At 41.9% G+C, this 23,758-nt stretch overlaps 1 protein-coding gene across 7 annotated transcripts in view; it reads right to left on the reverse strand.

Annotated features, from left to right (window-relative positions):
* Window positions 1–23,758, reverse strand: part of ABLIM2 (actin binding LIM protein family member 2) — a 139,415-nt gene that overhangs the window by 70,220 nt on the left and 45,437 nt on the right. For 4 of the 7 annotated variants that reach the window (XM_048509728.1, XM_048509727.1, XM_048509726.1 and 1 more), the window contains exons 9-11: window positions 23,203–23,280; window positions 21,299–21,445; window positions 10,423–10,543 (exon numbers count right to left, since the gene is read on the reverse strand). In XM_048509728.1, coding sequence (XP_048365685.1) covers window positions 10,423–10,543; window positions 21,299–21,445; window positions 23,203–23,280 — 346 coding nt within the window. Of the gene's footprint in view, window positions 1–6,772; window positions 6,872–10,422; window positions 10,544–21,298; window positions 21,446–23,202; window positions 23,281–23,758 lie in introns of all 7 variants that reach the window. The other 3 variants (XR_007245639.1, XM_048509724.1, XM_048509723.1) reach the window with 1 other exon arrangement.

Here is a 23,758-nt window from a genome sequence, read left to right on the forward strand (position 1 = left end):
TTCCTTCAAAATTCTTAATTGCACACCATCCAGTATTATTTTTTTACTGGAATGCATTCTAAGTATTGCATCACACATACATTTTCTTGTGCAAACCAGGACAATGTCTCTTGGAGCTTTGGTCTCCCTGGCATATCTCAAGTTTACCCTGTAAGTTTTATCAATTTCTTTTAAAGCTTCCTTCTCGGGTAACTCCCATAGCTCAGCCAGTACTGGAAGTTTGGCTGTATTCTCTTTAAACAGCCTTAAACAGAATTGACAACATTAACAGATCAGACTTGTTAAAACCTAAGGAAAAGGAGAAACATACAACTCTGGTCTGGGCTTTAGATTACACTAGTAAAGCTATACAGATTCAATCTATAGTTAGAAAACACTGGCATATTGTTGCGGATTTACCTGGTTGTTCCAGTTTTCCTAAAATTGGATATCGGAGAACCAAAAATATTAGAGACACATTGGTCAGAGCTGACATAAGAACTAAAATGATAACACCACCAAGAGTGTCTGGCCACTTTAATTGTGGCAGGTGCTCTGTCTGTCCTCTTTCCCTGAATACCAACTTGATAGTAGACTCCTATTCAGGTTTTAAGTGGACATTAAAAGAATTTACTAATTGTAATACTACTAACTGTGTCTACCTTATTAGATGCCCATGTAATATGGTGTACATTGGTAAAACGACATGTGCTATCAAATTGAGGATCTCTGAGCATAAATCAAATATTAAACATAGCAGTGAAGCCCCCTTGGTAACACACTTTAGGGAACATGGACACACAGAAAATGATATGAGATTTCTGGTTCTTAAAAAATACAAACAAATCCCATTTGTTGATTTAAACAAATTTATTTTACAGGAAGAAAATAAGCTCATTTTCAAATTTCAAAGCCATATATTTGGGTTAAATAAAGATCTTGATTTTTCCTGCCACCTTAACTGAATGCAAGCAGAGTACTTCATACCTGTGATTGATTAGAAAGAACATATAATTACTGTATTGTCGAAGGCTTTGTATCATATAATTACTGTCACTAGACAGTAGCACACAGACAACACATGGATAGCTAAAGGCTGAGGTCTAAGACATCTTGTCTAATGTAAGTTCTTAGAGCAAAACATATGTGTGTGTGTGTGTGTGTGTGTATAGTTGATGCCATGTAATATGTAATTATGAAAAGTGTGATTATGATATTAAGAATAATGTTATATGATATGTTATTATTTTTAGATTACAGCCGGTTGGCTTAATTAAGTTATAGTAAACTAGCATGTTCCTGAAGAAGATGGATGATTGAAAATGCAAATACGCGATTGCGTTTGAATTGAACTATTGAACTATTCATATCATCATAAATCAAGGCTTGCATTACCACAGCGGAGCAGCTTACAGACAGTGACGCTTGAATTTTGCAACAGCGGAGCAGCACTCGAACTCTTTGGCAAGATATTGCTGGCACCACACTCTGTTAATGGACTTTTGCGGTTTGCTTTCTGCTGCTTTAGATACATAGCACTAATAAGAAATCTAGCTTCTTATGAACTATACCTCTTTATGTTTAGGATTTGTGATGCATCTCAGTACATTACTATGTAAAATTGTACCAACAGTTTAAGAACTTATGTCAATAAGATACATTTGAGTTTTGAGACTATAGTAGATTATTCATTTGACTATAATTGTTGATGTTTTCACTACCAGCCAGCTGGTGTGCTGCACTATTTCCTGGGTTAATCAGCTCCAGAAGTGCCATTTGGTCAGCCTGATCTTCATATAATTTCTGCCAGTTGTCAACTTTGTCTTCCACATCTGTAATTCTGTCAGTGTTATTTTTAACTTTTGTAGTTAATTGTTGAATTAAAGTTTCAATTTTTCTGATTTGAGATATGTCTTTTTTTATTTCTTTTATTTCTTGGTTTGTTCTCTGTGTAAGTTCAAAAAGTTGTTCCAAACGTTGACTTATATCTGTATTTTTACCTGGTGTCTTAGCTTCAGATGGATTGTTGACTTTCATGGAGGAAACGGAGTTTGTTTTACCTCTGGTTGCCATGACTGCTCTGGGTGCCACACTCCTCTCAATCTCTAGGGTCCTTTGTATTCCTTCAGCAATAGCTTTAGAGTTAATAATAGTACAAAATACCACTTCAATAATTTGGTTGTATTTTCATAATTTTTAGTAGGTATTCACTTTTTTAATTATCTCGTTCCGTCAAAAAGGAAGGAAGGTATGACGGTTTTGCCTCTTTCTCCCGGCTTTCCACTTAGTCTTTAGTTTACATTCCACTGTTTTTCACACCTTCCGGGAATATTCAGTTCCAAATATGGCACAACCATTCATACGCTTGCCCAGTGAGTCTGTGAACTTTTCCTTGCGTCACTCTATGGTCGAATATGTCACCGGAAAGGGATGGTATATTTCCCCCAGTCACTTCTGGGAGCCTTCTTGTTTACTTTTTTTTAAAGGCACCTTCAGTTCACTGTTAAAAGTTTCCAAATGACTCAGCAAATGTCCCGCCACCAACAAGGCGCGAGGCGCAATAGCCCTCTGTTTTGTCTTTTTACGCGCTACTGGACAATCGTTTCACAGCCGCGTTGCCGAGACTCATCCGCTTCCCGCTGCACATCCCGTCTCCACGTCTCGGTAAGCTCTATCGGCCGTTTCTAGTTTTTCTATCGAGTGCAGTCAAATATGATAAACAGCAGCGAGCCCGGACTAATATGTGTTCTGAAATAAGATTGTTTGCTTTTCTTATGGAGAATAGAATTTAAGTTATTCGGGGGGGAAATTTCACAAAACGATAGGGTTTGGTCTTTGTTCCCTGCGTCTTCTCCGCCTCCAATTGTATCCAGGTGAAGAGTTGTGCCTCGGGTATTTGCACTGCTTACTCCGAGGAACTAATCATTTTCACTTGATACTTTTGTTCCCCCCCCTTTCTGGGGTTGAAATTTAATCCAAACAAGTTGGATTAATGCGATATTTGGAGGGTTCTCTCAGCCTTCAGCTTCTGCGTGTCTGAGCGGAACCGTGACCAAACCGGAAGTCGCCCCAAACAGCATCACTTTTGATGGTGCTTAAACTAGGGAGCCCAGATTCTCCTTTTAAATCCACCTTAAAGGGAGAATCTGGGGTCCCCAGTTAAAACAACACTGAAAGGGATGCTGTTTTGGGGTGGATTCTCCCTTCAAATCCATCACTTTCTGGGTACCTCAGATTCTCCCTTCAAATCCATGCCAAAGGGGGTGGATTTAAAAGGAGACTCTGGGGAAATTTGGGGGGGTGTCTGCTGTCAGGGGTGCAATTGTTAAGATAGCAACGCCAAACTTTCAGGGTATCTTTAGGAGACCCTCCTGATGATACCACCCACGTTTGGTGAAGTTTCGTTCATGGGGGCCAAAGTTATGGACCCTCAAATGTGTAGCCCCCATCTCCTATTAGCTCCCATTGGAAATGGGGGATGGGGCACCCCCTTTGGGAGTCCATAGCTTTGGACCCCCTGGACCAAACTTCACAAAACCTGGGTGGTATCAGTAGGAAACTCTCCTAATAAATCCCTGAAATGTTGGTGCTACTAGCCTGAAAACTGCACCCCCTGCAGGCCAAAAATAAAAAAAACATTTTAAAAATACAAAAATACAAAAACCCATAAACGGGGTGGAGCTTCGGACATGTAATGGGGGGTTGAACCCGAGAACCCCCCGCCTTACCTACGTCCTTGGCTAGCAGTCCATTCTGGGCTCCATCTTGACATTACTACAAAGGGGGCACAAGATTGCTCTCTTCAAGTTGAGGGGGCACATGATTGCTTTCAAGTATTTGAAAGGCTGTCACTTAGAGGAGGGCAGGGACCTACTCCTGTTAGCACTAGAGGATAGGACTTGCAATAATGGGTGTAAATTATGGGCAGAAAGGTTCCAACTGGATACTAGGAAAAACTTTTTACATTGAGAGTTGTGCAGCAGTTGAATCAGCTATCTAGGGAGCTGGTGAGCTACACCTCACTGGCAGTCTTCAAGAAGCAGTTGGACAAACACTTGTCAGGGATACTCTAGGTCAGTGGTTCTCAACCTGGGGGTCAGGTCCCCTTTTGGGGGTCGAACGACCCTTTCACAGGGCTCATCTAAGACTCAGTGTTCTCCATCTGTAAAATGGATAAATGTTAGGGTTGGGGGTCACCACAACATGAGGAACTGTATTAAAGGGTCGAGCCATTAGGAAGGTTGAGAACCACTGCTCTAGGTTGGTCCTATATTGAGCAGAGAGTTGGTCTAGATGACCTGCATGGCCCCTTCCAATTCTATGATTCTAAGAATCTCCTTTGTCCTGTTAATGGTCATTCCCCCACACTGAAGAGATCCTTCTGGAGCTCTCTGCAATCCTTCTGGAGCTCTCTGCAATCCTTCTGGAGCTCTCTGCAGTCTTAACCACCCTAAATAATTTGGAGTCATCTGCAAAGTTTGTCACCTCATTACTCATAACTCAGGATCACTATGAACAATTTGAAAAGTAATAGTCCCAACAGAGATCCCTGAGAAACTTAGCTGCTCACATCCCTCCACTGAGAGAACTGACAATTTATTCCAATTTAGTTTTCTGTTTTCAGCCAATTTCCAATTCCATTAGTGTGATCAGGAGTCTGGTGAGGGACTTCAAAAAGTGAGGATCAAAAACCTTATGGAAATTAAATAGAAAATGTCTACTAGCTCACTACCATCCACATTTACCAAAGAACTGCAAACACTAGCGTGACAGAAACCATATTGCAGAAACCATGCAGGCCTTGCCGTTCTATATGCTTGCCAATTTTATCTTTAATAAATATTTTCATCAATTGACCTGGAACAGATGTTAAAATAAACGGGCTATAATTTCCTGCATCCTTTAAAAAAATATTAGTGTTACACTGGCTACTCTTTAGTCCTCCAGAGACTGAACTTAAAGACAACTAGGATATCTTAGTTAGATGACAAGTTCATATTTGAGTTCTTTAACAGCCTATGATAGATACCAACCGGTTCTGATGGTTTGTTAATTTGCAATTTGTAAGTTCTAGAATTACTTCCATTGTAATCCCTATTTGCCCAAACTCCCTATGAAGATCAGCTGAAACGCTTAGGGCCGTTTAGCCTAAAAAAAAAAAAAGAGTAAGGGAGACATGATAGAAACCTGTAAAATTACACAAGGTGAGGAGAGAGCACATAGAGAGAAGTGTTTCTCCCTTCCCATAATACTAGAACCTGGAATCATCCACGGAAGCTGAAGGGTGGGAGATTTGGAACTGACAAAGGAAGTACTTCACATCGTGCATACTTAAATAGTGTAACTTGGTGCCACAGGACGTGGTAACAGCTGCCAACTTTCAAAGGGGAGCAGACAAATTCATGGAGGATGGGACTACCAGTCACAATGGCTACTAGTCGTGATGCGTATCTGTTCCCTCCAGTGCCAAAGGGTGCATACCTCTTAGCATCAGTTGCTGGGAAGATGCTGTTGGAGTCATCCTACTTGTGGGTTTCTGAAAGGCAGCTGGTGTGAATAAAATGCTGGACTTGATAGGCCTTTGGTCTGACTCTAGAGTGTGACTTTAGTCATTGTTATTCACTAATTTGTAAATTATACTGTGAGGGTTCTAAAGAACAACAGAATATACAAACACCTAGTAAATGTTCAGCAACACTTTTCTAAGATCCAGTCTTGCTGTACAGTTCCTCTCAACACTCAGTTCCTAAAGGGTGAGCCTCATTCCTGAGGGGCATCACACCCTTCATCAGGAAGGTCAAGAAATGGGGAGATGGTATCTGCCAGGCCCCCTCCTTTGCCCGAATGCCTGTCCCCTCCCAGCCTCTTTCCCTCCTCTTTGCTCTTCTGCTTCCCCTCCTCTTCGTGCCTCTCTGTCTTCTGCTCTGCTCTTCCTTTTCCTATCCCTGCCTGTGTCTCCCCTCTCTCTACTCTTTGTCACTGCTCTTCTGTCCTCCAGCTCCGCTTTCCTTCTGATGCCCTCTCCATCGGCACTGGACTCTGTCCTTGCTGTGATTGGGTCCTTTGTGCTCCATATTTCTACAAATAAGTTTTTCTGTGGTATTACTCCTGTCTGTGAGTGAAGTCTCCTCAAACTTGCTACTAAGTACACCTTTTGCTGCTTCAGCTATTGCTTCATTTTGATTCTCATTTATTTTACAAAAATGATCAATAAAATGCTCAGGCAAGAAAAATGTATTAAACAACTGCAAATTACGGAATGAATGAGTTGAGTAATATGTTGTATTAAACACTCTAATGTAAGAGTCCAGACAATGTGCTCACACTCCACCACAAACCAGATGTTGCTCATAAATAGTTGCAGTGTTCTCATGCAATATCTGAAGTCTCCAGTCTAATAAAATGCAATACTGAGAAGATTAAGCACCCAACTGTAGCAGGACCAGCAATCCTTCACCAAACCATTGAAAAAAATCTGTCCACTCTACAGATCATCTTATTAAGAGAGACGCTTGCCCCATTCCCATCTTCAGTAACAATTCCGATTATGACATTATGCATTATTTCCATGTGCTTTCAGGCTTTGCATCAGCACAATACCACAATAAAAACATTTGTAAATGGCACAATATTGTTTCTAAGTTTTAAAAATCTGTAGGAATTTCTCAACCCATATTTATATCACACAAGGATCAAAACTCTCTCTACCAGAAGGACATGCGCAAACATAACATCCAAACACAGGTGGAAATGCTTACAGTTACCACAGCACAAATGGCATTCCTGGCCTTACCTTTGAAGAAAGGGATGTAATGGTGCCTGAATGCAGATGTGAGGCTTGTGTGTTGGGGGAGGGAGAGGCAGCTACTGGTACCAAAACTCTGAGTACCAGCTGGAGGGCAACAGAAAGTTCAGTGAAAATCAGCACCTTCATTTCCTTCCTAAGACCTACAATACATTCCACATTTTTGAGCTCAGGAAAGGGTTTCTGAAGTTAGTTGACTACCCTTTCCTCTTGATCACCAAGGCCCTGGGCAAAAGAGTGCAGCAAAGGGAGCAGATGGAGCCACAGACTGGTCAGGCATGATCCACTAGGCCTAATTCATGCAGGTGATGAGTTGGAGTCAGCAGTGGAAAAAGTACAGCCAGCTGTTTCCCTCGGGAGGAATTCGCTTTTCCTGATGGGAGGGCACACTGATCTACCTGAGATTACATCTGGAGCTGAGATCCCTGATCGAGGCAACCACCTTGCTGAGGCACCTGAGGAGGGAGATCCAGGAAGGACCTGCTGCTTCTCTCATCCTCATCTCTCCTGTTGCCCACTCACAAATGCCAGCTTTTTTGCTAGAGGGGCTCTATATAGCTGGGCAATTAACCTGGACCTCACCTCACATTTTTGTGACCATCACCTACTCAAAACCCCTCCCCATCCAGGATTAGACCTAAGCATTTCAGGAAAATTAGAAATTTACAATGATCCTACATGGTAGGAGGCTTCATAAGTCTTCAAGGCCTGAGCTGTAACTATATGCTCTGAACTGTGGTTTCCACAATGGGATAGACTGAGGTGGTTGTGACGGATGGCACAGTGAAAGGCAGGATGTTCACATGTCAGAGTGGAAAAATAAACTCCTTAGGAACAGGGAAGCACCCTGACCGGCTATGCTGACCTGCACTCTGATGGCTGTAGAACCAGATGCCTTAGAATGGGAGGAGGAAGAGAAGATCTATCTGACGGAAAGAGCTTTAGGGGCTTTTGGATTTTGCTTCCTGACAGTGAACGTCTATTGCCTTAACCATGTGTTAAAACATATCTGCCCTGAGGATGTATTTCAAGCTAAGGAAGCAAATAACACCCAGATAAGGAGAGGTGGATTAGGCTGAGGTGGAAGAACAGTGACATTCCCCCGTTATCATGTATACAAACAGGGGTAGGAATTGATCTTATAGAAGGATTCCTGAGCAGGATTATGCACATTAGATCAGGGGGATCCAACTCTGGCACTTCAGATGTTTATGGACTACAATTCCCATCAGCACCTGCTGGCATTTGTAGTCCATGAACATCTGAAGTGCCAGAGTTAGACAACCCTGCATTAGGTGGATCCCATAAGTTGTATTGTGATTTTGCTTTAGGTTTTCCCTTAGGAATGAGATTTATGTTTGAGTTGGGTAGCTAACAAAGTCAAGGCTATGTGTGTGTACTGTGAAAGGGTACCAGCCTGTTAGGATCCCAAGGTATGTGTTAAGCCATTAGCCAGTAATATTAGGAACATCAAACTGTACCATCTGATGTAAAACCCTCTAAAACATGTAAGCAATTGAAACTTATACAACTTAATTAAGGTCTGTGCCAGTGCCTGAAAACGGAAATCTGCAACCTAAGCTGAAGTTGTATTTGTTTATCTCCTGCCTACTTTCTATCCATTCAAGTTCTTTCCTATCCCATCTCATCTGTTTAATAAATTTTACTTCTGTTTGTTGAACCTGCCTCATTATTCTTTGGAGCCTGGATAAGGGGGGTTTGCCGTTGACTAAACAACAGGTTTCTTTCACCTTCTGTGAAGTTATAGGGCTGAGCGGCAAAATTTTAAATCACCTCCCTCTGCCACTCCAAGCAGCTCCATCTCCAAGAAAAGGCAGGAAATCTGACCATCTCAGCAAGGGTGTGTTTAGCCTGCCTCAGAAGGTGAGGAGGAGCCCACGGACCCCACTGCAATTGCAACTGCTGATGCGGAATAGTCACAGTGGGCTTCTTCACGGCAGGTTTCCTTGCCCCCGCCCTCCAGCAGCAGCCACCTCCAGACTGCCAGAGCTTTTAAAGTGTGTTTTTTAAAAGGGCAATTAAATACAGTTATGTGGATATAATGCCATAAAATCCATGCATCATGTTCTCTAACTTGCCTTTTAAAAAAAGCAAATGTCTAGCTCCTTCAGTTGTGGAACTCTAGTTTTTCCCCATTACATCTGTGCAACAAAAGGAGCCAGATATTTACTTGTTAAAAATGGGAATTCAGATATCTTGTACATAGATTGTTTTTAAATCAACAGTTAAATGTCATTATAACAAACTGGACAAGGCCATGTGGTGGGAGAGGGGAGGAGGAAATAGCTGTCACAGGAACAGAGGCAGGGAAAATGGCTGCCACGTGTACAGGAAAGTCTGGATTCTTCCATCCATATGGCAGCCATCTAGGCTTTACCAAGATCTTTCCCAAAACTTAGGAGAAAAGGTAGTTTGAGATAGATTGCGGAAAAAGCTGGGGAAATCACAGGAAGTGTACAAATGAGCCACAATGTTGTTGCAAAGCAGAAAACAACTCTGTTTCCCAACAGTATTGAACCAGAGCATATAACTCTGGCCTGTGCTGCTCTCTCTCCAGCACTGCACTAGAACCTGTCCAGGTCTTCATTGCAACCCTTTAAATCACGAGAAGAGTCCTGAGCATCCACCTCCTGTCACCGCAGAGGAGATTATTTGATGGCAAAGTATCTACAAGTTCTGGTGGGTTTTCCGGGGGGCTGTGTGGCCGTGGTCTGGTGGATCTTGTTCCTAACGTTTCGCCTGCATCTGTGGCTGGCATCTTCAGAGGTGTATCAGTGTGTAACAGACTTCCCTCTGTGATACACCTCTGAAGTGCTTCTGAAAGGCGACTAAGGTGACTGTAAAGTCCATGCAAAGTCAGAGCTGGAATGCTCAGTGACAAGATGTTGGAGAAACATGGCATTTCTCTTAGATACTCTACTGGGCTCTTTTCAGATCAGTGACTGTAGATAGAATCCTGTCACATATGGCAATGATGTGTCCCTTCCCCAGAGATTTTAGCCATTCCCTGTGCCACATCCATGGAGCCACAAATAAACAAAAGTTACAGTTATATAATGAGGGACAGTCAAAACAAGTCTGGTGCTCTCATTTGACCCACAGGCTCATAGTGGAAACGTGGTCTTGTTTTGGCTTGCCTCCCTTCCACTTTGACTGGGCAGAGCTGGGCTTGAGCTCTGCAGAGTCATTTTTCCTCCTGACCTGCTCTCTGTGCTGGACTTTGAAATTCTTTCCCAAGTTTAAAAAGTAGCTGCTGGACTAAAGAAAAACTTTTATTTATCTAAAATGCTTACCTCCCTCCTTTGTTCCTACTTACTGAGAGCCAGGGAAGAGGAATGCGTAGGGACTCCTACAAGACTCTTAAAAATCCCTCGCCATATATTTGGGGATGTGATCTATGATTACATCTCAGCAATAATTGTGTGTGAGTCTTCTCACAATCTCACTTTATCTCTTTAACTCTCACAGAATGGCATGCCCGTCATCCAAACACACCATCATGGGATTTTAGACAGAATTTGAATGATTTTGCCTAGCATAGGTTGAATGCAGAGAAGGTCCCCTTTCCTACGCCCCAAACAGTGGTGACCAGTGAGAAGCACCCCTTCATCCATTACCTGGTCTGCTGTAACTCTGAGGCGAATGGCAAGGAGGTGTGTTGCAGCTGTAGCCGAGGGAGCCTGCGGAGCTGGGACTTGATGTCCTGTACTGCTTGAAGGACCGGTCATCTTGCTCCCCCTAGGAAGAAGAGGGCAGAAAAACCTTTAACATCATTGGGGGGGGAGGGAGTTAGTGCATCTTCAGCCAACTCAGTGTGTGTGTGTGCACGTGCACATGCAGGGGAGGGGAAGTTGTATTAATTAATTGATTAATTGATTAATTAACTAATTGATTAATTAATTAATTATTGCATTTTTACCACCCTCCCTCCGAAGGGCTCAGGGTAGTGTACATCAAATATATAATATAAATCTTGGTAAAAGCATCATAAAACAATGAATTAAAATTTACAACTCAACAGATTAATATAACAACGGATGGCGACTTTTCCCTCCCAGCCCCACCCTCATCCATGGGAGACCCAGGTGGCCTAGATGGTAAGAGGGTCTGATGGCTAACCCGGCTGGCCAAAAGCCTGGTGGAACAGGTCTGTTTTACAGGCCCTGCAGAAACTCTAGATCCCACAGGGCCCTGGTCTCCTTAGGGAGCCTGTTCCACCAGGTAGGGGCCAGCCGGAACTTTTTGGGGCCAGGGATTTCCAGCAGGTGCTCCTCTGAGGAGCGGAGGGACCTAGTGAGGCAGTACAGGGAGATGCGGTCCCTCAGATATATAGGTCCAATGCCACTGATGGCCTTAGAGGTCAAAACCAATAATTTGAAGATGGCCCAGAACTTGATGGGCAGCCAGTGTAGATGGTATAGGACCAGAGTAATCCAATCCCGACTAGATGTTCCTGTAAGAAGTCTGGCTGCACGAGTTTCAGTTTCTGGATCACCGTCAGAGGCAGGCCAGCATAGAGAGAGTTACAATAATCCAGTCTAGAGGTGACCGTTGCATGGATCACAGTGGCCAGGTCGGAAGGGGATAGGTACGGGGCCAGTTGCTGTGCCTGTTGCAAATGATGGAAAGCTATCTGGGCAGTCTGAGTGACCTGGGCCTCCAACAATAATGTTGGGTCCAGGGTCACGCCCAGGCTCTCAACGGACGAGGCTAGATGTAAGGCCTCGCCATGTAGCGAAGGCAGGCACAAGCCCACTGGTCTCTCCCCACGTCCCAGCCACAGGACCTCCGTCTTCGTGGGATTTAGCTTCAGCCAACTTGCTCTCAACCAACCATCCACGGAGCGGGCAGATCACTGCCTCTTCAAGACGACCCGGGAAAGCTCCAAAGCTCCTTTCCAATAGGTGGCTCCGAAGCACCTCCCCGCTGGCTTTCACCAGCCAGGAAGGGCATGGGTCAAAAGAACATGTGGTAAATCGTACAGCTGCCAGCGTTCTGTCCACATCCGATGGGTCGAGTCGGCTGAAGTGGTCCAAAGAAGGACTTAAAGACGGCCAAGGGGCCTCTCGTTCACATATTGTATCAAGTGTTGCGGGTGGGGTTTGGCAGAGTGCCAGAACTTTGTCCGTGATTGTTTTTGCTGCATCTTGTGTCATCTGATATTAGTTGCTTCTACTGTTAACAATGCTGCCACCTCTACCGATTTTAACATAGATTCTAATGTTTATCCCATTTACATCGCATCACATTAAAAGTGCTCTGAAGGCAGTTCAACCATGGCTGCCAACACAGGTCCTTAGCAAGAAGGGACAGTACCCGTGGGGGCATTTAAAATTTAAAAATCAAAACAAGTGCTTTGAAGCACGTTTATAGCATCACACTGGCTTTAAGTTTTTAGGACTTTTGACAAGTTGTTTTGGAAGTAGTTACATTTCAGTGATTTATTATCATGTATTTTAGATTCACCGCAAGCCACCTCATCAAACAAACTGAGTAGGAATTCAGGATAGATTTAAACTGTTAGTATAAAATCAGTTTCTATTCAATTCAGTTTCTATTCTGTTCAAATTATACAGACAGCACCAAATTGTATGCTTAATATGCTTTTCACCTTATCACAATGAAACAAAAAAAATACCTATAACTATTTAGACTGTCTTGTTATCACTAAAAAAATTCTTTATAAATATTCTGCTAAATACAATCTGCTAAATACAATGCTGTAATTATACTGACATAAATTTTCTTTTTGGGGGCCAGGGATTTCCAGCAGGTGCTCCTCTGACTCATTATATCAAACTTATTTATTTAAATAATTATACCCCACTTGTATCCCCAGCAGGATTATTTTTTTCCTCCTCTGCTTTACCCTCACAACAACCCAGTGAGGTATGTTGGGCTGAGAGTGAGTAATTGGCCAAAAGTAATGGAGCAAGCTTTCACCCTAATCACTTTTCGAGACCGAGTGCCCAAATTGCAACCCAAAACCCACTTATTTATCACAAAGTGCCAACATGGCAATTTAAGCTGAATACTGAGGTTTTAGTTTAGAAAAAAAAACGGTTGACTCCGAGGAGTGCGTTACTCGGGAGTAAGCTTGGTGGTAGTTGGTGGCTTTGTTTTGAAGCAACCATGCAACTCTTCCAACGGGTGAATCACAACCCTAGGAGGGTTTACTCAGAAGCAAGCCCCATTGCCAGCAACCAATCTTACTCCCAGGTAAAGGATTGCGCTTTAGTTCTTTGTATGAAAATCAGTGGGGTTTAACAGCGCTTAACAGGTTTACCTATACTGCTTCCCCAAAACTAGGTCTTAGGTTTAATGCTAATAATTGAGCCCAGCGGCCCAGGCCAGACTAGATTTGTGGGGGGGATGACTCTGTTTGCGCGTGCCCACAGAGAGGGCTCTGAGTGCCACCTCTGGCACCCGTGCCATAGGTTCGCCATCACTGCACTATACCATACTGTCTCTACATGTAAAATTCTGGAAATTCTGTGATGGCCTTGAAGGCTAGTCAATAGAGTTGCATCCACATCTTCTTTAACCTAACCTAGTTGGTTTTAAAAGAGACATCCCATGATGAACTTGTAATAATAACCAAGCATGTGTGATCAGCAGCTACCACTATAGTCAATTCTGCTGCTGCACAGAAGCAAAAACTGCTTGCAATGCAGCTCCTTCTGAACTGAAAGCAAATCTTTGAGATGATTAAAAGAGAATATGCTAGTTGCAAGAGAATATGGCTCAAGAGAATATGCTAATTGCATTCCCGGGCCAGTCTGAGACTTGCGGGAGATTGGAATGCAAAGCCAGTTATCCACAACATCTGGGCTCAGAACCTGATTGCTTTCCATGGCGTTTTGCTCTATTGCGAAAGTGTAGAGATAAGACATGGAATGTTGACAGTGTTCATCTTACCTCGTTATGTTTACAATTTAATCTAATTTATCTGGATTATCTAAATTCCAACAGGCAGGTGAATTTACCTACATTTTATCTCAGGGTAACAGCTCACCTGATTATATATTGGTTTCTCAGTCTCTTTTAAAATTTGTTATTAATTTCCAAATTGGTCACCAAGTATGGAGTGATCATTTACCTCTTGCTGTTAGTAATGCATGTTTACAACCGGCACTGCCAAGTTTACACTGGAATAAATGCCCTGGTTGGTAAACTTAGTGCATTTTTTGCTACCCTGATTATGTCCAATCTTAAGCAGTTAGTTTTGACTACTCATTCATCTGTTGAACTTCTGGGTAATTTTGAGACTTTGATGGGAATGATTGTGGATTTTGCGGCTGGGCACAATGCACGATGTCTTCCTCAACAGGACACCTCTGGGAAGATAGTGTTTGACAGTGAATGTAGAAGAATCAAGGCCCAACTAAGGAGGATTTACTCTAAGGAGTACACTACCACTAGCCCAGTCTACCTTCTGATTACTTTAGCTTAAAAAATGCCCTGAGGCATCATATTCAGCAAAACTGTACAAGGAATGTGCAGTCTGAGTGGGAAGCTTTTGGCCAGCCGGGCTGATCCCACCATCCCGGCCTCCAGTGAACTCAAGGGGGAAGGGGAGTTCTCGCCATCTGTATTCTGTTAATATCGTATGTGATTTTAATGGAACTGTGTATTTTAATTAATAATGAGGGTTTTAAGTTTTGTACATTATTCCTGTCGCCCTGAGCCCTTCGGGGGACGGCAACTCATGAATGAATGAATGAATGAATGAATGAATGAATGAATGAATGAATGAATGAATGAATGAATGAATGAATGAATGAATGAATGAAAAGGGCTGTAAGGGGCAAGAATATTAGGACATTCTGGTGGATTGTTGCTTAAAGAACAGGCTCTCATATGCACCCATATAATACTATTGAGTTGCAAGTGTGGTTTGAACACTTTAGTTGACTTTTCCAGGACACATCTGGAAGTACTATCCCCCCTGAAACTTGTTGGTTGACTAGTTCCTTATCTTGGCCTCCAGTCACAGAGGCTGAGATAAAAACTTTGATTGATCATTTGAAGCCTTATAAGTCTCCAGGCCCAGACCAGGTTCCTCCAGAATTTTACAAAGACTTTGCAGACTGGTGGACTGCCCTACTGGCCAAACTTTTTACTGAGATACACAATACAGGCATAATACCCAGTTCATGGACCAATGCTACAATTATTCCAATTTTCAAAAAAGGTGACCCTGGTTTGCCCTTTAATTAAAGGCCAATTAACCTGCTATCAGTTTCAGGGAAATTATATGCTAGATATTTGCTTAACCAGTTACTCAAATGGATCGTGCATAATAGGATTTTGGGGAGTGAACAAATTGGTTTCAGGAAAGGGTACTCTACGGTAAATCACTGCATGCTTCTGGATCTGATACTTTCCAAATATATCAGGAGAGGTCAATCTAAACCTTATATTGCCTTTCTTGACCTGAAGGAGGCATTTGACTCAGTGGATAGGAAGCGGTTGTGGCTGAAACTTGAGAGCTTGCGCTTAGAAAAAAGACTACTAAGACTGTTACATCATGATACTTCTTGCCAAGTCAAGTGTACCTCTGTGGGAGAGCTTACTTCCAAAATTACCATAACTAATGACGTGAAACAAAGCTGTGTCTTGGCCCCAATATTATTTAATTTATTTCTAAATTATTTGGATCCTAAATTAAAAGCAATAAATTCACACTGCCCAGTTATGGGCAATACTTTAATTCCCATCCTGCTCTATGCAGATGATGCGATTCTGCTTTCCAGATCAAGAGCAGGGCTAAATAGTCTTCTGAAGAAGTGCAGTGACTATTGCACAATCTATTAACCCTTAATACCACAAAAACTAAAATTATGATATTTTCCAATAAGTTTAAACCTTATAGGTCGTCTTTACAAGGAACTGTTATTGAGCAGGTGAAATTCTTCAAATATTTGGGGATCTATTTCCAATCTAATGTTAAATGGATTCGCCACAGAAACATTGCAATCAGGGGCTATTGCAGCAGTGAGTCACTTCTTCTATTCCGAAGGGCAGAAATATATTCCAGTGGCTTTAAAGGTTTACCAAGCCAAAGTACTACAATATCTCTTATCTGGGGTCCCATATCTGGGCTCATGGAGCAACTCAGTACAGAGGGTTCAATCAACGTTTCTCTGTACAATTTTCAGAGCACCACGTTGTGTGCCTTATTTGGTTTTATGTTTAGAGGCTGGCTTACATCTTTTAACAACTAGGGCATGGCTACTTTAAGTTCTGGGTAAGTCTATGTTTTCGTACTGAGTCCAGTAGCTTACTCTACAGGGCCTTATACCTTGGTTGGCAAGATGGCAGCTACAACTTATACCTTGGTTGGCAAGATGGCAGCTACAACTCTCTGAATGGCAGAGGACAATCACTGGCAAACTTACCACTCTTGATTTATCACTGGAGGCCCTTGTGCTAGAGCCTCAAGAAATATTAAGGGTAATTAAAACAAGACTCCTGGATCAAGAGCAACAACTTTTACTGAGTCAAGCAAGAACTACATGCTCCCCTTTATACCTTGGTTGGCAAGATGGCAGCGTACTCATTGCAGCTTTCTGATCCTAGGCATCGATGGGCCCTTACCAGAGACAAGTGTAATATTTTTCCCCAGCTCGGCTACAGGGCTGGTTTGATAATTCCACTTTATTGGATAGAGTGTGTCCACATTTTCCAACTCTGATTGAAACCTCTCAGAGATGTTTTATTATTACAGTTTATAAGTAACCGCTCTCCAAAAACAAGCATTTTAAGACTACTGAACAGTAAAGAATCTTTGGTGTTGGGGAACACAGCTCAGTTTCTGTTGCAGGTTTTGATAGTAAGAGATACCTAACTGATTTTGTCTTGATCTGTTTGCCTTTGTTTTTTTTGCTGTGATTTCTGTCTTTTGGTATTTTATGTCGAATAAAGGTTTTTTGTATTTGTACTGCTTGAATAGGCTAATTTCAAAGTCTAAGGGAAGACTACGTTCACTTTGGGGTCTGCAGCACCACTAAGTATTGTTTGCTATGGTACAAATTGTAAACTTTTATGATTGTCAAGGGGAATATAGGGTCAAGGAACTACCTTGGCAGTGCTGAAGCAAAAGTAGTTTGGATACATTTATTTATTCATAGCAGTTTGGATACATTTATTTATTCATAGTCCATAGACTCCATATAATTTAAATAAACGGATAGCAGATAAACAAGTAATATTATAATTGTGTGGAATTTAAAACAGCGTAGAACAGTACTATTATCATATGATACAAGACTTAGCCAATCTAATTCTTGAAGCTTGAGAGAAAAACTTCGCAACATCTAAAGTTAATTTAAAAACTCTGTCCTCGAGTAGGTATTTAACCTTTGACAATTCAGAACTGAAAGATCTATCATTTAACCATGGGAATAACAATTTCTTATGAGGTACATAATACCAATTGCATAATAATACCAATTGTGTGTAATTGATTCAATCACGTTGTTATTACATGGATATAATATATATTCATAAGAAATACCCTTCAAAAGGCCAGATAACATTTCTGTTTCAAACACATTTAATCTTGCTCCAGAAAATAAGTTTCTGTAACAAGCTTTAGTTAAGTTGTTCACATAATTAGATACATTTAATGGTGGGTAATAATCCAAACCAAAAGCTAATGGAGAACAAGTAGTTACTGTACAACATCTTAGTTTTGCATAAGTAATGTCTTTGAATCTTTGGTATATTGATTTTAAAGCGATCTCGTAACCTAAACACAAAAAAAATGTTCAGTGAAAACCCGAACATTTTCAATCACTTTCCGCCAGTTGCTAGAAAAGGATTCAAAAGACAGATAATGCAATAAACCGGTAGCATGCAGAAAAACAACAACTTTTAACCATAATTTTATAGCAGATAGTCAAGCTTTTGTAGATAATGGATATTCTCCAGCTTCCAAAAAGAGTACTGCATTGGGCACACAATTAGGGACTTGGAAAATGGCTTTTAGATGGCTTTTGCACGTAATGCAAATGGCTTTTGCATGTAAAATGTCGAACTCAGCCATGAAACCATCAATCCAAATTGATGCTACATATAGGGTTTGTGGCTCCACCTTAGAATTGAATACCTTTATTGCAGATGGGATATGTTGACCTCCCTTAGAATAAAACAAATGAGTGCATTTTTGTTTATGATTGCTTTATCTTTGGTTATATTTTTTTTTTTTGCAATGACCATAACATCGAGTGTTGGAAGGTAAGACCTAAATGGTAAAAGACCTTACCTGTTCCAAACCATGGCCTTCAACAGACCATTTCCTAAATTGGCATTTTTTTGGAAAACCAGAATTTTGGTTTGGTTATAATTTATCGTTAGACCATTTTGTTTACAGAATAATAAGAAAAGTGTAACGAGTTCATTTAGGCCCGATCTTGTTCTAGATAGAAGAGCAGCAGCATCTGCATACAGAGGAGAGGTGTTCTCCTGGAGCCGATCTTAGGCAGATGTCCGTCTGGATGCAATAATATCTGCTCCAAATCGTTCATGAAAACATTAAAGAGGGTTGAAACTAAAATACACCCTTGTTGGACACCTCTTGTCATCAGAATCACACCTATAAGTCTACCTGCTCAATCATATCTTATACATAGTTTGCTGCCATTATAAAGGGCCATTATAAGACCAACCAGCCTTTCATTGGAAACTGCTGACATCAATTTTCCCCATAATTTATCTCTATTAATCAAATCAGAGGCAGCCTTCAGATCCATAAAAGCCACAAACAGTTTTCCCCGTATATATTTGCTATACTTTTCTGCCAGGTGGGTTAATATAAGGCAATGATGTGTTGCTGATTGATTAGCTCTGAAGGCTGACTGCATCGGTAATAAACTTTTCATCAGCTAACTCAGCTTCTAATTATTACAAAGATACATTTTGCCCATTATGGACAATAGACTAATTGGTCTGTAGTTATCAGGTTCAAAAGGGGAGCCCTTTTTAAAAATGGGGACTACTATTGCTTGTTTCCATTTGGCTGGTATTTTTCCGGAAGCATTTATTGGTGAGAACAGGGCTGCCAAAAGTGGCGCCCACCAATGGGCATTTCTTTTGATTAATTCTGAGGGGATCTTATCGATACCAGATGCTTTGCCTTCCTTACGTTTTTTTTTTAATTAGGTCATGAATTTCCTCTTTACTGACAGGGCTCCACTGAGGCGTTGAATTTAACAAATATTCTGGTCTGACAATCAATGTTAAATTGGTGGTGTTTAGTTCTGTGAACATTTTTCTAAAGTGATGCTTCCATACTTGGGGTGGTATATTACATCTGGGAGCTGTACTTTTAGAAGAAATAGCCCCTCTCACAAGGTACCAGAAAAACCTGGAATCGTTCTTTAGTGAAGCTTCCCTTAACAATACCCAAGCATTGTCTTGATCCCATTGTTTCTTGATTTTTAGCAATTTATAGTAGTCTTTTTTCAAGGTGTCATATCCAACAGGCATCTTAGAAACCCTGAGACCCCTAACAGAGTCGAAGATTGCATTTAACTGTTTCTTTAACTCCCCACATTCCTTGTCATACCATTTGGGCCTATCATAGAAGAGGGACAAAGGGAGTCTGAGGTAAGGCCTTTAGCAAGCCAGGCCCAACCCGAGGCCAACAAGGGTAGATGGTGAGCAACCCTCTTATCTCCTCCTGGATGGGAGGTTGTGGAACCATGAATTTCTCCCACAAGTCCGCCTTGAGGGGCAGACTTCTTTTGTTGGACCTTCGGAGTAAGTTTGGTCCAAGATTTGCAGGTGATTGTAATATGTGTCAGGGGGTTTGCATTAAGGTGATTGAAATGCATTTCTAGCTTAATATAATTTCTACAAGATATATGTAACCAGCCTGCTATATGTTACCACTGCCATTCTGGGGCATTCTTTCCTTGATCTTTATTTTATGGCTTCACACATTGAGTAGATAACTAGGCTTTCCCCTGACACTTCAGTCTCATGAGAACCTTGGGGCACCTCAACTCCAAACTAACTCTTTCTCACATTCATTGGGAAAATGGGAGAAGGGACTAACATCGGGATAAAGGGAGTAGGTAAAGCCAGATCCACCAGAACTTGCTTTGTCAAGCTAGGTGCTTTGATGCCTATTAATAATGGTACTGATCAACAATACAGAGTCAATTTGTTGCTTCAAGGTTCGAGATCTAACAATATGCCCTTCTCCCACATGTAGGAAACGTTCAGAATGGCAATCCATTTTAAGCATAAGCATTTTATTGTCATTGTGCACGCACAACGAAATTTACAGCAGCATTCCTCGATGCACACAATTTCACTCATACCCCATCCTCACTTTCCCCTTCCTCCACCCATCCCTACACAGCCCCAAATACATCAACACGAAGCCATGGAGTTCAGCATAGCCACAGCTCTAGAGTAGAAGCTGTCTCTAAGCCTCTTTGTCCTAGTTTTTAAAGACCTGTATCGTCTGCCGGATGGTAACAGTTCAAAAAGAGAGTGTGCTGGATGAGACGGGTCTCTCAGAATATTTTGGGCTTTCTTTAGGCTTCGGGAATTATAGATTTCTTCCAAGGAGGGGAGAGGGCAGCCGATAATCCTCTGTGCAGTAGTGATCACCCTTTGGAGCGCCTTCCTATCTGCCACTGTGCAACTGGAGAACCATACACAGATGCAGTAGGTTAAGACACTCTCTATAGCACAGCGGTAAAAGGACACCAGGAGTTTTCCATTCAGTTGTTGTTTCCTTAAAAGTCTCAGATAGTACAGTCTTTGCTGGCAGTCTGTACGCCCCAGGTCAGGTCCTCTTTAATCATGACGCCCAGAAATTTAAAACTAGCCACCCGCTCTACTTGATCTCCATTTATAGTCAAGGGCAGTACAGTAAACCTTTATTAGGCATAAAATAGTCAAGGGCTGAATTTCTGAGCTATTCCTTCTATAGTCCACTATAAGCTCCTTTGTCTTGTTAGTATTAAGAACCAGGTTATTTTCCCTGTACCATGAGAGCAATCGGTCCACCTCACTCCGATAGGCAGACTCATCCCCTCCAGAGATGAGCCCCACCACCCTTGTGTCATCGGCAAATTTGATAATGGATCATTAGCCCTGCAGGAATAACATTTTTAAAAGAGAGTTGTACTCTTCTTTTCCATGGCTCCAACATGAAAAAGGTCAAACAACGAAGAAGAAACTAGCTGAACAACTTCAGAATGTTCCTCAGGAAGTCATGAGAGAAGTACTGAGGGATGTCTCCCCCCTCCCATGCCCATTTCAGCAGGAAAATTCCCACCTTCAGTGCTGAGGGGGAGGGGGACTCTGCAGAGCAGAACGAACAAAAAGAACTTACGAATCCTCTCCGTGGCTGGCCTGCGCATGTGCAGTAAGACCACGAAGATAAAATACAAGGGTTTTTCCCTTCAAAGGAGCATCTGTGATTGGATAAAATAATTCAAAGACCATAAAAAGAACATTAATTATCAGTACCTCCCCATAACCGCGTCTGTCATCTGATGAATAGCTGATGTAGGGAGAATAGGAGATCATATCTGGCCGGTCGATGTTATAGATGGCCTTGTCCTTAGGAAGGGCTGCCAAATCTCTGTAGTCAATGATTTCATCACCAAGTTTTGCCTATGGAGGAAAGAGAAGCTGAATACAGTCAGAAACAATTCTAGCATACCTGAAGTTCTGACATGTAAAGAGTCTTAGCAGTCTCTTGTCCGTTCAAACAATGGCTAAAGCTGAGGGAACTATCTAAGGAAAAATCACGGGGTTTTTCCACTTCACTGGGGAACCAAAGTCGTGCTAACTGTACCTTTCAGAAAAAGAGCTAAGGAAGGAGATGAGAGGATGTCACACTTGCTGGGCAGACCACTAGGCCTAGCAGTTTCAAGGCCTCCAGCAGTAGGCCTAATGCAGTCCATGATGCTCGTTAGGACCTTGTTTAATGGGACCCCATACAGCTGCAGAGCATCGCCTGACAAGCAACATGAACAACTGGCTCATCACTGTTTCATCACATCTGACTGGATCAGCTAGAATCAGGCCAAAGCAGGTCACTGGGCAATTTAGTTTCTGCCCTTTGTGTGGATTACATTTAACTTGGGACACTTTTGATTCTGGGTGGGCCAGGTAGGCCAGAATGCCCATTTGACTTGAGCTCTGAAACTTTATTAAACTCAGTTTTGTTAAGGAAATATATGTTTTTAGAACCCGTGTTTGTAAAAGTGATTAGGCCAGATATCAAACTTATTTTAACCTCATGGTTCATAGCTCTTTTATTGTATATTCCTCATGCTGTTCTTAGGTTTTGGAGGTTCAATCTGATCCCACTACGTCAGCCCTACTACAGATACCAGATTAACTTTTTTCTGGAACTCATCTTGTCAGCATTCTACCTTGTAGGGTTGACTTTCTTGTTCTTGGACCAAGGAGAACTAGAGGCTTAGTCCCTTGGTCTCTGGCTGTCAACGTAGTAAGGAGACTGGTGGTAACATTTTCCTGGGGTGTATGATTCAAGAAGGTCTTTCACTTTAAAGTTCTTGGTCACGAGGTATTTGGGACAACTGGCATGGGACTACCTAAAATAAGGACAATGTGACTAAGTCTTCCTCTTTAGCTGGCATAGTACAACAAGGGCAAAATTGTAATAGTTCAGGCAACCACTGCCTCAGGAACTGTCCACCATATTGTCCGCTTTCTGCTGGTACAATAGAGGGACAGTGCCTGGGAAAAGAAACCACTCCGAAAAGATGGCTGAAGGTGCTCACACTGGATTCGTCTTTCCTTCTCCACCACAAAACTCTCTAACAATTTTTTCTCATGCACAGCTGTTGTCCAATAAATGGGATTAGGGCCAACTTCCAAGAATAGGGTTGGAAGAATGGCAGTTTGCTCAAAAGGCAATTTTAAAAATCAGGATATGGACACGTCATGCAACATAGCTTAGCTTTTTCTATGGTCTTGGGGTTGTGGAGTGCTGTTCATGTTCGTATTCTTATCCAGTACTGTTTCATGTTCTTATGGTGGAGCACCTGGGAGAGGCGGTCTGGAGGAATGGAACGTGCCGTCATGTTTCTGATGGTACTTAATGGTTATTTTTCCCTCTCTGCACTGATCCACAAGCAGCAGCAACAACAACCCCGAATCAGGGTCTCATGGCTGAGAATAATTAAATGAAGACTAAAAAACATTTAATCTGGCCCTGATCAACCAAGTTTCTGCAGATGGTCATTAAGCCACTAATCAGTATTAACTATGTTGTGGTGCTCAATTTAATATGGTGCATATTCTTATTCTTTAACCTGAAAAACAAATTCTGTTCAATGTATTTTCCACTGCCAACTTGCTTTACATAGTGTAAATGTTTACTTTAAACAAATACTTGCATAAATAACTCTGTTCGGGGACCCTGATGCACTTGAGGCCGGCACTGACATTATGCTCTCAGAAGATGTTCTGGTTTCCTGCAACAGAAAAGAAATAGGCAGACTGAATTTCATCTAGTGTTTACTTAGGGAAAATATTCCTGAAACCAATGACCTTTAAAAGTACTCAGAACTGCAAGGCGATTTTGGTCAAATAAAAGCAGATAAAATATCTTTCCATTTAAGAGAAGAATTCACGCAAACTCCAGAACCTTGAGTAGCATGAATGAGGGCTGTCCCACAGCTTAGATGCCATGAAAACAATACAGACACGACAGACTGTGACTTTTCATACATGTGTACCAGTTAACTTCCACGCAGAAACAGCATTGCACTTACCTGCAACTGTTGATCATCTAATGGTCTTCTGTGAAGGCACACACAGGGAATATGCATGCACAGGCCTGCTATGGAGAGCTTCTCGCAAGCATTTTCTAGAAAGATCTGCAGCACTGAGTACTTCCCTCCGCCCTCCTGTAGGCAGAGTCTGCCTTTCCCACTTCACGATCACATGATA

Source organism: Sphaerodactylus townsendi, linkage group LG10 (genome assembly GCF_021028975.2).
Source record: "Sphaerodactylus townsendi isolate TG3544 linkage group LG10, MPM_Stown_v2.3, whole genome shotgun sequence".
Taxonomy (NCBI): domain Eukaryota; kingdom Metazoa; phylum Chordata; class Lepidosauria; order Squamata; family Sphaerodactylidae; genus Sphaerodactylus; species Sphaerodactylus townsendi.